Below are 14,154 nucleotides of genomic sequence, written 5' to 3'. Positions count from 1 at the left end.
TCTTGTTTGGGTGCAGGTTTTGCAACTTGGTTCCATTGAAGTGAATGGAGCTTAATTGAAAATCACACCTGACCTGGAGACAAGCGTTGTGTTGTCTCGGAAGGAAAGTGGCACTGGATAACCCCTTTAACTATGTACAAAGATATTTGACCACAATAAAGTAAAAGCTGACTAATTGCAGCGGCTGAGAGTGAGTAGCTTTTAGCTGAGGACCTGGCTGTATGAGCAGATAGGAGCAAGTCTGATAAGCTTTGCCTTACCCCCACTATCTGCAGTATGTCTTGTTGGCTCTGAGTTTTCATATGTATTAAGCCTAACAATAGGCAGTGAACAGCAATTCAGTGAAAGGAAGGCCAGTAGTGGATGAAACATTGGACATATTTAGGGGGTTAAAAAAAACATTTTCAAAGGCAATATCATATATACATGTGAGCACTCCTAGAATCACATGAGCACCAGTTGTGTAACAAGTGTCCATTTAAAGTAAATCACCTGGTGTAAGGTTTTTGACTCAATGACACTTAGGGGGACATTTATCAAGGGGTTTGCGCCTAATTTTTGGTGAATAATTGCATTTTTCACCATTTTTGGTCTAAGTTCTATTTATTAAGCTGCATTCCACAGGTGAATATTTTTAGATGCAACTTTTTTTTAATCTGCCTGTTAAGTATTCACCCAAAATTTCGCATAATCCGGGATTTGCGCCCAATTTATAATTTGCGACTTTTTAAAAAGTCACAAACTGGCGCAAGCTTACGTCTGGTCAGAACCAGGTGAATAAAACTGTGCAATTTTTTTAAAATAGTTGCGCCTTTTTATTTAGATGCATTTACTATGGCAGTGCTACATTTTAATGAATCAGTCACAAGATATTGGAACAAAATACACACCAATCCCCATTAGAATAGTTGCACATATCCTTAGTAAATGTCCCTCTATGTGCTAGGTAATGTTGCTGTAATTTATACCATACCTTGGTCTACGTATGGCTTTATCCCCCCAAAAACACTTTCAGCTCAAATGTCAGAGAGGCACGTGCCATAGGCCCATTGTGGTCCTGGCTTGTCTCCACCTCTGCGTATTTTTAATGACACACAAGGCGTGCCTGTTAGTGGCTACTCTGTACATACGTGGTTAATGGATTTCACAGTAAGTCAGTCTTTCAGACCAAGAGGCAGACTCACTAGGTATGTGCTGCGATTAGAGATGAGCGAACCGGGTTCGGGTTTGAGTCGATCCGAACCCGAACGTTCGGTATTTGATTAGCTGGGGCTGCTGAACTTGGATAAAGCTCTAAGGTTGTCTGGAAAACATGGATACAGCCAATGACTATATCCATGTTTTCCACATAGACTTAGGGCTTTATCCAACTTCAGTAGCCGCTAATCAAATGCCAAAAGTTCGGGTTCGGATCGACTCGAGCATGCTCCAGGTTCGCTCATCTCTAGCTGCGATGTCTAATGAAGGAGAATAAGCATAATTGCCAGGCAGGGTTGCTGCTAGCAGGCGAGCCTTATGTGTCATTTAAAAGGCAGAACGAGTCAGGAGCACAATGGACCATGGCACATGCCTCTCTGACTCTTTTGTACCACATTGTTTTCTGGGATGATAAAGCCACCATAGACCAAGGTAAGGCATGCATCAATGCAACATTTGTTAGCAAACTTTGTCTGTGGGGCAAAGGGCTTACATTAAGTTATAGGCTAATGGTCCAAGCTTTGTTGGAACAGAGTATTGCTTACACTAAGAAATGGCCTCTAGTGCTCAGCCAAAGAGGAAAACATAATATGCCAGTATATATTATTTCCACCATAAACTGCTGTACTCATTTAAATAAATGTTTATTTATGTAGTAAATTCTACCATGGTGTGTTCAATCCTCTGTGAAACTGTCATGCGTAGGATTTTGTATTTTAATCATTTTGTAAACCCTGTGAAGTGAATTGTTTTTCTATATATTTCCATTTCTGATGCTGACTCTTATGTACTATATATGACTAATTACTATGTAATTTAATTGCCTTAATGTCATTGTTTTGATTGTGGCAACCATCAGTCAATTTCATCCAGCTGTGGATTAAAACATATCCTGTAGGTCAATTTCTACTTTGTCAAGTTTGGTACAAAACCATGATCCTCATTTCTGTTTTTAGCATTAACTGCACAGATTAAGAAATGCAAATGAAAATATTATTGCTGTCTCCAATTTAAGTCAATTTACCTACTGTAATGTAAATACTTATCAATCTAACATTTACAGACATTTGGCAAAACCTATATGCTTTCTCTATAACAGGGGTGTCAAACTCAAACAGTGGGCCAAAAAAATAAAAAAAATAAATGGACAAAGTTGAGGGCCAACCTTGATATCTATTATCTATTGAAGCATGCAGTGTTCCAGGCACTGTCAGAGTAGTCTGCGTCTCCAAGCGTTGTGAAGTATGATAAATGATGGATAGGAGGGTAGAAGGCAGGCTGCAGCCTAGTATGCTGGTTACTTTATGTGCTCTAGGCCATTCACAGAACTTGCCCCCACATGCCACAAATTCACTTTAGACACTGCACTTTCAAACCACTTTCTACCCATCTATATAAAAGACCCACCCCCACAGGATGGTATTTCTGTAGGCCATGAGGAAGTAGTTCCCTTTACAAAAAAGCCCTGATACTGCCGCATGAATAAGTTGCCTCTATGCAGTAGGTAATTCCCGATAGCGCCCCCAAATAGTAATAAATTCCCTCACTAATGCCCCACAATCCCCCCCCCCCCCTATAGTACCACACAAATTGTTTCCTCCAGAAATGCCACTGTTAGGGTAGGTTCACGCTACGGAATCCGCTCGGATAAGTTCCGGCGGATTCAGTCGCTCGTTACACATCACACCCAAGCCCACAACCCTCCAGGAGACTGTACTGGACTTACCTATCCTGACCTAAATGATGCGGCCCTTCTGGTTGCAGGAAGTGTGATGATATCACCACGCTGCCTGTGCCAGAACACGACTCATTCATTGTAATATAGGCAGACGTTTGGACTGCCCATATTAAAAACTGTCAGACTTCCTGCGGGTGAGTTTAAGGAAGTCTATTGATTTCTAATTGATTACTAATATTTTGCACAGAAAACTCTACAAGTTTACCCTTTGCAAATGCCTGTTTTTTTAACCCATATTAACTTAAAGCAGACTTTATCAAAACCATGGTCCTGTTTTTATTTGTATTAAAAGATAAGGTACATATTAATTTACAACTTCTTTCTCTCCAACTTTACGTCCCCATCGGTGGACACTCATTCCCATTGCTACTTAACACTTTGCCATCTTGAGTATCTGTTGGAAAACAGAATGATGGAAAAGTATTTAAAATGACATTACTGAAATGGTCAGTGTTTGACAAATCTAAAATATCTGTAAGCAAATCCAATCTCCTATTGATGTACCTGCAGTCAGATCCATCACCATCTCTTCTGGGCTCACAAAAGGAGAGACAATTCCCATTGCCTTTCGGATGCCAAGAACACTAACAATGTCTCCTGGAGGCACCTGCTGGGCTAATTCCTTCAGGTTTTCATTAACCCTTTCAGCTGCAAGAAACAAGGGGTGAGTGCAGTCAAGGTGTTTTGAATAAGCCAGTCTTTTTGTACTCAGTATTGTCTAATTGTCCGTGGTAGGTTTTAAAGCTAAATCAAACAGGCTGTTTTGATGCAGTTTTGTGGAAAGACTCCAATGTTTGGAGTCTGCATATGCAAATCCAGGCCTTATTCGCGCGTTCTGTGCAAGGTGCATATATACGGACGATGTGCTATGAAGTGGGGTTCAGAACTCCTGGCCTCATCATTCATTATGAATGAAGAGGTGAGTTATAGACAGGACCTGGGGGAGGCTGTGGATGTTGTGTATCTGGACTTTTCAAAGGCATTTGATACTGTGCCGCATGAAAGGTTGGTCTACAAAATGAGGATGCTGGGACTTGGGGAAAACGTATGCAAATGGGTAAGTAACTGGTTGTGTGATAGAAAACAGAGGGTGGTCATTGATGGAACATATTCAGATTGGGTTTTAGTTACTAGTGGGGTACCACAGGGGTCAGTGTTGGGTCCACTTCTTTTTAATAGTTTTATTAATGATCTTTATGAGGGGCTACAGAGTAGAATCTCCATTTTTGCAGATGATACTAAACTGGGTAAAGTAATCACCACAGAGGATGATAATATTATATTACAGAGGGATTTGGAGAAGCTAGAGGCTTGGGCGGTGAAATGGCAAATGAAGTTTAATGTGGATAAATGTAAGGTTATGCACTTGGGCCATAGAAATAATAAATACAGTTATGTGCTAAATAATAAAACACTGGGTAAAACTACTTCTGAAAAGGACCTGGGGGTATTGGTGGACAGTAAACTCAACTTTAGTGATCAGTGCCAGGCAGCAGCTGCCAAGGCTAATAAAATAATGAGATGCATCAAAAGAGGTATAGATGCTAAAGATGAGAACATAGTTTTGCCTCTTTATAAATCACTAGTCAGACCACACATGGAATACTGTGTACAGTTTTGGGCACCGGTATATAAGAAGGACACAGCTGAACTAGAGCGGGTGCAGAGGAGGGCAACAAAGGTCATTAAGGGAATGGGTGGGTTACTGTACCAGGACAGGTTATCACGCTTGGGGTTATTTACGCTAGAAAAAAGACGTCTTAGGGGCGATCTGATCACAATGTACAAATATATGAATGGACAGTACAGAGATCTTTGTAGTGGTCTTTTTACTCCTAGGTCTGTAATCATGACAAGGGGGCATCCTCTACGTCTAGAGGAAAGAAGATTTTATCAGCATTGACGCGGGTTCTTTACTGTACGAACGGTAAGACTGTGGAACTCTCTGCCACATGATGTTGTCATGGCCGATTCATTAAATAAGTTCAAGGGAGGCCTGGATGCTTTTCTTGAACAATATAATATTACAAGTTATGGGCATTAGATTTCCGGTGATACGTTGATCCAGGGATTGTTCTGGTTGCCATTGGAGTCGGGTGGGGGGGGGGGGGGGAGGAGTTTGTCTCCCTAGTGGGGGTTTTTGCCTTCCCTGGATCAACACAGTAGGGTTTCCCTAGGTTGAACCTGATGGACTCTTGTCTTCTTTCAACCTTATTTACTATGTTACTATGCAGTGAGCTATGAAACCAATTGAATCTTCGTGCTACTGCACTGACCGAGTGTAAATAAGTGAATCACTACAGCCCACCTAACTTAACTGTGTAATTCATTTTTACACTATGCACCCCCAAAAGTAGGTTTCAAAGTGCTCTGTAGACTATAGTTTCATAAATTATACTATAGAAAGGTGTTATGGATTGTGTAGGCAGTGAAAGAAAAACTACAAAGCACTTCCACCTAGAAGCAGCCTCTCCATATTGCATGCTTGCTCCAAGTTTTTTTCTGATACAGACCTACAAATCCCCCAAAAGGCTTCGGTAGATTTTAGAGATTTAGGGGGGAGATTTATCAAACATGGTGTAAAGTGACACTGGTTCAGTTGTCCCTAGCAACCAATCAGATTCCACCTCTCATTTCTCACAGACTCTTTGGAAAATGAAAGGTGGAATCTGATTGGTTGCTAGGGGCAACTGAGCCAGTTTCACTTTACACCATGTTTGATAAATCTCCCCCTTAGTGCTCAGAAAAATCTAATAAATCGGCATTAAAATTTTGTACCCAAAAAGGGTAGGACAAAAAAAGTGGAGACTGACTAATGTTGCGTTTACACAGTTTGTTTACACACCATAAGCATCAGGGCATTTCTATTGGCAATTCAGTCTAAACTTTAGAAATCTGTGAAACTTACCGATCTGAAGCTCCTTGGTTGATGGTGCTAATAAACAGACCATGTTATGAGGAGGCTTTGTACTCAGACGATCACTCTGGACCTCTTGAAGCTCCCGTAACAAAACAGTGGTCTCATCCAGTTTCTTCTGAAATTTCTCTGTTTCTGAAAATATAGTTCACAAAAGAAAAGTAAATACCTTTGCTGCAGTATGGGCATTTATAGAAGATTCTATATCTTTGGTAAAGGTATTTCATTGTATAGCACAACATATTTCGTTGCTTAAACTACACCATGGATATGTGTAGAATTACAGCATTTTTACTATTTCCTTATTCAATATTCAAGGGTTGCATCTTAGATACAGAATTACTGTATTTCCTACATGCACCATATGGTGTGGAGTACAGCTGCACAATCCATGTCTAGGAAGAATACCTCTGTAATACAGGCAGGTAATGGGATGTGACTTTTTTTCATACAGAATTTGTAAGGAAAAAAAATGTCATATGATATCACAGTTATACAGAGAAAGTAATGACCTATATGTTTTTACTAGACTCTTCTTACATATCTTTACAACACAAAAACATAACTCAGTTCTCAGTAATATTGGATATATGATCCTAGTTTTCCCTCTGTAATAGTCTGGTAATTGAGATGCGAGCTATACAAGTGTAATATGCAATACCAATAATGAGCAATATTTATTGCATGTAATGTATTAAAGAGAAAACCAATACAACCCCAGCTCAAATTTACCTTCATTATCAAACGTTTCATCAAATATTCCAAGACCAAGCACAGACTTCAGACTTACAAACTGTTCAGTGCTATTGAGGCTGTCCGGCTTTGTTGCCTGTTCACTCACAGTTGCCTAAAATTACAAATAAAAAAAAAAAAAAAAAAATTACAAAAGACAACAACTACATTATCATCTAGCAATAGCTACACTCACATGATTGCACAGGATAAAGACGTTTAAAAAAATGGCTTATTCGACCAGACCTGTGCTTGTAGGCATGATAATCGCACAGCCAGGGTTGCACAGACATCACTAGCGATGTTCATGCAGCCCTTTTTTTAATTAGCTATTGGTGACAGAAGATAATTTTTAAATCCTGAAAGGCTGCAATCACTGTCTCTATCACACAGGGAAATATCTGCCGGATGCAAGAAAATTTCTCTGTATAGTAAATGTACTTACCGCATTCCGAGTTCTCTCTGTTCTGGAATACTCTCCATCGCTAAACACATCAAGAACACAGTCTGCCATTCCATAAGGTTGGTATTTTGAATTCTCCAAGAACTCCTCCATGCTAAATAAGAAACAAATAAATATAGACAAAATGATTGTTGTAATGACTTAAATTCAACTTTTTTCAGCCCAACTAGCAATTCACATTAGGCTAATTTAAGAGAATGGAAAGCCAGTGTATGGGTGTGTTCACACTACAGAATCCGTGCTGAGAATGTCCGGCGGATTCAGTTGCTCATACCCGCTCACGGCCAGGTACGTCTCTGCCAGTGCCATAGACACCATTCAATGGCTGGGCGGATTCCCCCGAAAGAAGTGACATATGGAGGGGGGGGGGGGGGTTATGGGGGGTGTTATTCACCAGCAGAAGTTGTTCTCAAACATCAGTAGATACAAAAAACAGGAGAATTCAATAAGAAATGCTATAGACTCCTTACCCTGGTGTGAACTTGAGACTATAGGTTTTTATATCTAGCCTGGCTCATTATCTACTTAATAATCATAATGTTTAATGATTATCATGTATAAGATACACACTGAGGTAAGTTTGAAAGTGAACAGGGTGATAGTATATAGAAATCTAGTCGTTTAAAATGTATTCATCTTTTTAAAAAGTTTAAGATCAAGGGACTGTTCTAACAAAACAGTTGTCCACTTTGTGCAGACTGATTACCGGATATGTCTGTGCCAAGACAAAAAGCTATTCACTATAATCCTTTCGGGACCCTGGTCACAAATGTTGAAGTGTAATTATCGTCTTTTGCTGGTGGCAGGATACGCTGTCAAAATCCTGCCACCACGCTTCGGAGATGGAATCTTTGCAGCAGTGCCATTAAATGCATTGCATACAACAGTGCTGCCATAAGAATTCCATTTCTGGAGCATGCCCCCACGGAGAGCGCATTTTGACAGTGCATCCTGCCGCCAGCAAAAGGTGATAGAACCATCATAACCATCATGACCAGTGTAACCATCTTCAGATTGGCGTGTACTTGCAATTAAAGCCATATTGCCGTGGATATGTCCCACATCTGGAGGGTTGTATGCACGAGTCCTAGTAACCCGTTCCTGCATATGGATGTAAATGTACATACACTTTAGTGGTACCTTACAGCCAATGGGCATACATTTGCATCTGATAAATCTGGGCGATACAGTCCCACATTTATCAATGGGTATAAAATGGTGTAATATAGAAATGGTGTAAAATGCCCACAGAAACCAATCATAGCTCAGCTGTCAGTGGTGGTAAAATTAAAGCAGAGCTGTGATTGGTTGCTGTTGGTAGTTTACATTGGTTTCTGTTTTACACCCTTTAAAAAATATGGGCAATAGTGTATATATAATGTATAGTTATATAAATAAACAAAACTGTACTGTACCTGAAAGTGCCCTGCAGATTGGGTTCTTCTCCATATGTTGTATAAATAAGGTCAGAGTCGTCCTTACTGATGTTTGCAAACGTTGAGTCATACGAAGGAGCGTAGGTGGTGAATGGTCCATAGTTCAAGTATAACACTAAAGATGAATCATATATAATGTACTGATTATCTAGTCACCTAAAATCAGTCAACCAAGTGTTAGAATCAGGGTGTAGGACGACTGCCATACGCCCCACAGCTCTTCAGATCGGCCCCTGGCTTCTTTGTTATGAATACAGCCATGGGACCAGCATGTGAACCTTTTAATCTATTCATTCCTATGGAGCAGAGTGCTATACTTGGCTCTCCATAAAGTATAGAGGTCGGATACACCGCAATCTCCGCAAGGCTGGGTTCACACTACATTTTTGCAATCCGATTTTTTTGCATTTGTGTGCATCCGTTTTGCTCTGTTTTTCATTGACTTCAATTATATTATTAAAAAAAAAAGAAAGAACGTACACAAAAAAGTAATTGACCTCATTTTTGTGTCCGTTTAAAAAAAAAAAAAAGGGATCTGTTTTGATCCTTTTTTGTTTTATAATGGAAGTCAATTTAAAAAAAACCGGATCAAAACGGATGCAAACAAATGCATCCGTTTTTTTCATCCGTTTCTCGCAAAAAATGGATGAAAAAAAAACAAAAACAAAAACAAAACACGTATTGCAAAAAAAATAGTGTGAACCCAGCCCAGGGTGTGCAGATAAACAAACATGACTTGGGGATTCTGTATCTTAGGTGAATTTTGACCTTTTGAAACCCTGTTACCTGGAGTGACTTTGTTGCGCTTGTCTTCCTTGAACCCTTGCAGTGAGTTGACTCCTGACTGCAGTCGACCAGCTGTTGACCCAAGGATAGCAGTGCCATGACCGGTTTCTAAAAAAAATATATATATATAAATAATAATAATAATTTATATAGCGCCAACAGATTTCGCAGCACTTTACAATTCTGGGGGCACATACATAGACACAAATCAGACATTACAAAAATATGCATATAATTATCATACATGAGGAGTGAGGTTGGTTGAGGGTAGTGGTCAAATTAGGGAACCTGGTAAGCCGGCTTGAACAGAGGATGAGTTTAGAGGGCACGTTCGAAGCTTTGTGTATTGGAGGTGAGTCTGACAATCTTGGGTAATGCATTCAATAGAACTAGTGCAGCTTGGGTGAAGTCCCGGAGACGGGAGTGAGAGGTGCGGATTAAGGAGGATGTTAGTCTTAAGTTATTAGAGGAGCGTAAGGCACAGGTAGGACGGGAGACAGAGATGAGGGAGGAGATGTAGGGAGGTGCAGCACTGTGGAGAGTTGTATGGGTGAGCAGGAGGAGTTTGTATTGTATCCTGTGTTTAATAGGGAGCCAATGTAGTGACTGGCATGGGGGGGGAGGCATCGGTGTAGCGGCTGGACAGAAAGATAAGCCTGGCCGCTGCATTGAGAATGGACTGGAAAGAGGAGATTTTAGAGGAAGGAAGGCCGAGTAAGTAATTGCAGCAGTCTAGACGGGAATAATTCAGAGCGACAATAAGAGTTTTGGCAGATTCGAAAGTAAAGAAGGGACGGATTTTAGTGATGTTTTTTAGATGCAGATAACAGGAATGTGAAGGAGATTGAATATGGGGAGTAAAGGACAGATCAGAGTCAAACATAACTCCAAGGCAGCGAGCTTGTTGTGTAGGGGTTATGGTTGCACCACAGACAGAGATGGAGATGTCAGGTGGGGGGCGGTTAGTAGAGGGAGGAGATACAAGCAGCTCAGTTTTAGCAAGGTTGAGTTTTAGGAATAGGGAGGACATAGCGTTAAAGACGGCAGACAGACAGTTACTGGTGTTCTGTAGAAGTGCGGGGGTGATATCACGGTAGGAGGTAAAGAGCTGGGTATCAGAATAGAATTGGTACTGAAAACCAAACTTACTGATGATTTTAATGCAACCTCACAGCCATTACAGAAATACTTAAAAAAAATTAAAAATGATGGCCTGGAATGATCCAAACACATGAGATTTATCAAAGTGTAAAATAGACGCTGATGTAAACTGCCCACAGCAACCAGTCACAGCTTGGCTGTCAGGTAAAATTAAAAATCAATAGCGATTGGTTGCTGTGGGCAGTTTATTTTTTTACGTTCTTTGGTCTTACTGCTATACATGGTCACAAGTGTTACATCTTTTTCATTAAGAAAATTCAAACAATTTTAATGTTGACAATTATAATGATCAATTACTGAAAAAATGCCAATATACAGTTGTTACTACAATAGCAACTTCTGATCACTAAAGCTACCACAAGAGTTAGGGTCCTATTCCACGGGCCGAGGAGGGCCCGATCAACGATGTAAACGAGCGGCGATCTGCTAGATCGCCACTCGTTTTCTGGGCCTATTCCACGGCCCAATGATCGTTGAGCGAGGGCTGCAAGGACATCATTACCGATGTCCTTGCAGCCCTTGCAGCATCATACATTACCTGGCTGCAGGGTTGTCCTCCGCTCCGTCTCCTCCCCGGGTCCCGCGCTCTATCTTCAGAATGGCCGGTCAGCTGACAGGCCACACTCAGCCAATCACAGGCCGCGGCGGTCCCGGCCTGTGATTGAGCGCTCAGTCAGCTGACCAGTCATCCCCGCGGGACCCGGGGATGAAGACAGCGCAGAGAAGAAGCCCTGCAGCCAGGTAATGTATGATGATGCTGCTGCTGTTAGTTCTCAAATCGTTGGTTGCCCGCCGCGCACCGCTATTCAACCGTAGCGATGAGCGGTGGGGGAACGATGATTTTAGGTCTGGCCCTAAATGAACGATCAGCCGATTACACGATCATCGGTTGATCGTTCTCTCTATTTCACCGAAGATAATCGGCCGAATCGGGCCAAATGGGGCCGATCGGGCCAATTATCGTTAATGTGGAATAGGGCCCTTAGGTTGCGTTACCAAAATTTTGGAGACCCCATGCTATTCCGAATGCAAAGGATTAAATAAGACATCAAGGTTTTTGCCACAATTTACAAAAAATGCTGCATTTTTTAAGATTTAACAAAAAGTAAAGTGAATCTGTCACCCTCTCACTGCCTACCGAGCTGGGGACACCGCTGGATAGTTATTAATAAAAGCAGGGCTGTGGAGTCAGGGCTGTGGAGTCAGAGTCGAAATCGTGGAGTCGGAACTAGTTTTGGCTGGATTGGAAAAAATGTACCGACTCCAGCTTAAAAAAAAAAAAAAGCAACAATTTAAAATTGAGTTTTGATGTGAATTTTATAAGCTTTGCTCATCAATATATATTATGAGCAACATTCTAATAGGGCACTGGCCCTATTAGATAAGGGTGGTCGGGGAAAGTATTTGGCAGTTTGTTTATGAGCTGGAAGAGTCCATTGTGTGGGGGGAGATCTGTGCTGTTCTGTGTAATATAGAGGAGGAGAAGACAAGTGGTGCAGCAGTAACCTCTGTCCTCAATGTGGTGTTTTTCTTCAGTGTTCTATGGCTGCAGCTGTGTGTGTGTGTGTGTGTGTGTGTGTGTGTGTGTGCGCGCGCTATGGCTGCAGCAGGCTGTGTGTGTGTACGCGCGCTCTATGGCATGCCCCCACACCCACAGTGACCCCACTATCACTATGTGTGACTGCTCTATATCACTATGTTTGACCCCCTCTATATCACTATGGCTGACATCTATATCACAGGGATCTGGCATTGTTAGCAGTGTTTCTGTGTGTATGGTGAATATTTAGTTAGAAACATAGAAGATTGTCAGCAGGAAAAGACCACCTGCTCCATCTAGTCTAGTTGTGAGTAGTTCAGGACATGGAGGCTGGAGACTGGCTGCATCCACTGCACACACAGGAGAAGCTGCTTTATATCTTCCCTCATTCCCTCAGAAATCGCCCTGAATAAAAGCAACCTTTGTTGCCCAAGTCCGTGTTTTTATTTGAATAAAAGAAATGCCTTTATCTGGGTCATGAGAAGTGTTAAGGCGCGGCCTATCGATCCGAACAGCCAACATTTTCACCACTGTGCACTTCCCCCTGGCTGTATCTCAGGATCGCAGAGTAGTAGTTAGACCTGATGCGATCAGTAACTTTTGACATGTCTCATGGCATGTTTAAAGTTGTTCTAAATGTCGGAAATGCTTTAAAAGTGCAAGTACTGTATACAACAACAAATGTATTAGAAGATAGCCAATGTCTAAAGATTATCATTTCCTGTGCTGTTTCATTTAAAGCATTAATCAACTTTGGAAACAAAAAAATTGCATCTAAAAGTCATGCTGATAGTTTCCGCACCTAATACAGCATCTCCCGGACTGATCAGAGCTAGTGTTGTGGTCCCATCTGCTTTGCGTCTCTCAAAGTCAAACTGTAAAAGAATAAGAGATGTTTTTGTAAACTAAAGATAATACATGTAACACCAAATTACACAAAATGTTAAGTTTATTTATGCATACTATAAAAAAAATGACATGTTAAAAACACCACAACTTAGAGGAAAGAAGGCCAGACAGCTGTGACTGCTAAATGCAATAAAAAGTGATTTCAGTGCATCATATATGTGTCCTAACAATATAGAAACCTAGTTAATAAGGTTGAAAAAAAGACAAGACTCCATCAAGTTTCATCTACAGAAACCCCAAAGTGTTAATCCAAAGGGAAGCAAAAACTCTTATGAGGCAGATGACAATCGCCCCATCACAGGGAAAAAAATTCCTTCCCGACTCCAAAATGGCAGTCAGAATAATCCCTGAACCAACATTCTATCACATGTAATCTAGTGTCCATAACGTGTAATGTGTGTGTGTGTGGGTGGGTGGTTGGGGGGGGGTTGGTTGAGGGTAGTGGTCAAATTAGGGAATCTGGTAAGCCTGCTTGAACAGATGATGTGTTTTGAGGGTACGTTTGAATCTTTGGGATGAGGAGGGGAGTCTGACAGTCTTTGGTAATGCATTCCATAGAACTGGTGCAGCTCGGGTGAAGTCGTGGAGATGGGAGTGAGGTGCGGATTAAGGAGGATGTCTTAAAGGAGAACTGTCACCCCCTGTGCCGGGGTGACAGGCTCCCAACCCCCAGCTAGATCCCCTTATACTGACCTCTTCTCGCCGAGTCCCGCTCCCGGAGCCGGTCCCGGTACGGAGATAACCTGTTCAGAAGCTGGCGCGCGCGCTGTGGACATGGGTCTGGCGTCCATAGAGAATGAATGGAGCCATGCGCGCGCTTTAGAGATGAGTCCGGCTCCATTCATTCTCTATGGGCGCCGGACCTATGTCCACAGCACGCGCGCCGAGTTATTAGAGGAGCGTAAGGCACGGGTAGGACGGGAGACAGATGAGGGAGATGTAGGGAGGTGCAGCACTGTGGAGCGCTTTGTGGGTGAGCAGGAGGAGTTTGTATCCTGTGTTTAATAGGGAGCCAATGTAGTGACTGGCACATGGGGGAGTTTGTATCCTGTGTTTAATAGGGAGCCAATGTAGTGACTGGCACATGGGGGAGGCATCGGTGTAGCGGCTGGACAGGGAGATTAGCCTGGCCGCTACATTGAGAATGGACTGGAGAGGGTAGAGTTTAGAGGGAGGAAGGCCGATTAGTAAGGAATTGACCTGGGCATTGTATGGCCCTCGGGCCACGTCCGGCACACTAACTAGCTTTGATCAGCCTGCGCCAGAGCACCTATG

At 42.0% G+C, this 14,154-nt stretch overlaps 1 protein-coding gene across 1 annotated transcript in view; it reads right to left on the bottom strand.

Moving 5' to 3' along the window:
• Positions 1-3,187: 3,187 nt before the first annotated feature.
• BRD7 (bromodomain containing 7) overlaps positions 3,188-14,154 on the bottom strand; it is a 34,227-nt gene continuing 23,260 nt past the window's right edge. Inside the window, exons 9-16 of the mRNA XM_069965938.1 lie at positions 12,773-12,845; positions 9,270-9,377; positions 8,463-8,598; positions 7,030-7,141; positions 6,585-6,699; positions 5,844-5,987; positions 3,440-3,583; positions 3,188-3,329 (exon numbers count right to left, since the gene is read on the bottom strand). Coding sequence (XP_069822039.1) covers positions 3,268-3,329; positions 3,440-3,583; positions 5,844-5,987; positions 6,585-6,699; positions 7,030-7,141; positions 8,463-8,598; positions 9,270-9,377; positions 12,773-12,845 — 894 coding nt within the window. The 3' untranslated portion in view covers positions 3,188-3,267. The remainder of the gene's footprint in view (positions 3,330-3,439; positions 3,584-5,843; positions 5,988-6,584; positions 6,700-7,029; positions 7,142-8,462; positions 8,599-9,269; positions 9,378-12,772; positions 12,846-14,154) is intronic.

This window comes from Dendropsophus ebraccatus, chromosome 4 (assembly GCF_027789765.1).
Source record: "Dendropsophus ebraccatus isolate aDenEbr1 chromosome 4, aDenEbr1.pat, whole genome shotgun sequence".
Classification (NCBI taxonomy): Eukaryota; Metazoa; Chordata; class Amphibia; order Anura; family Hylidae; genus Dendropsophus; species Dendropsophus ebraccatus.
This window is presented reverse-complemented; position numbering and strand designations above follow the sequence as displayed.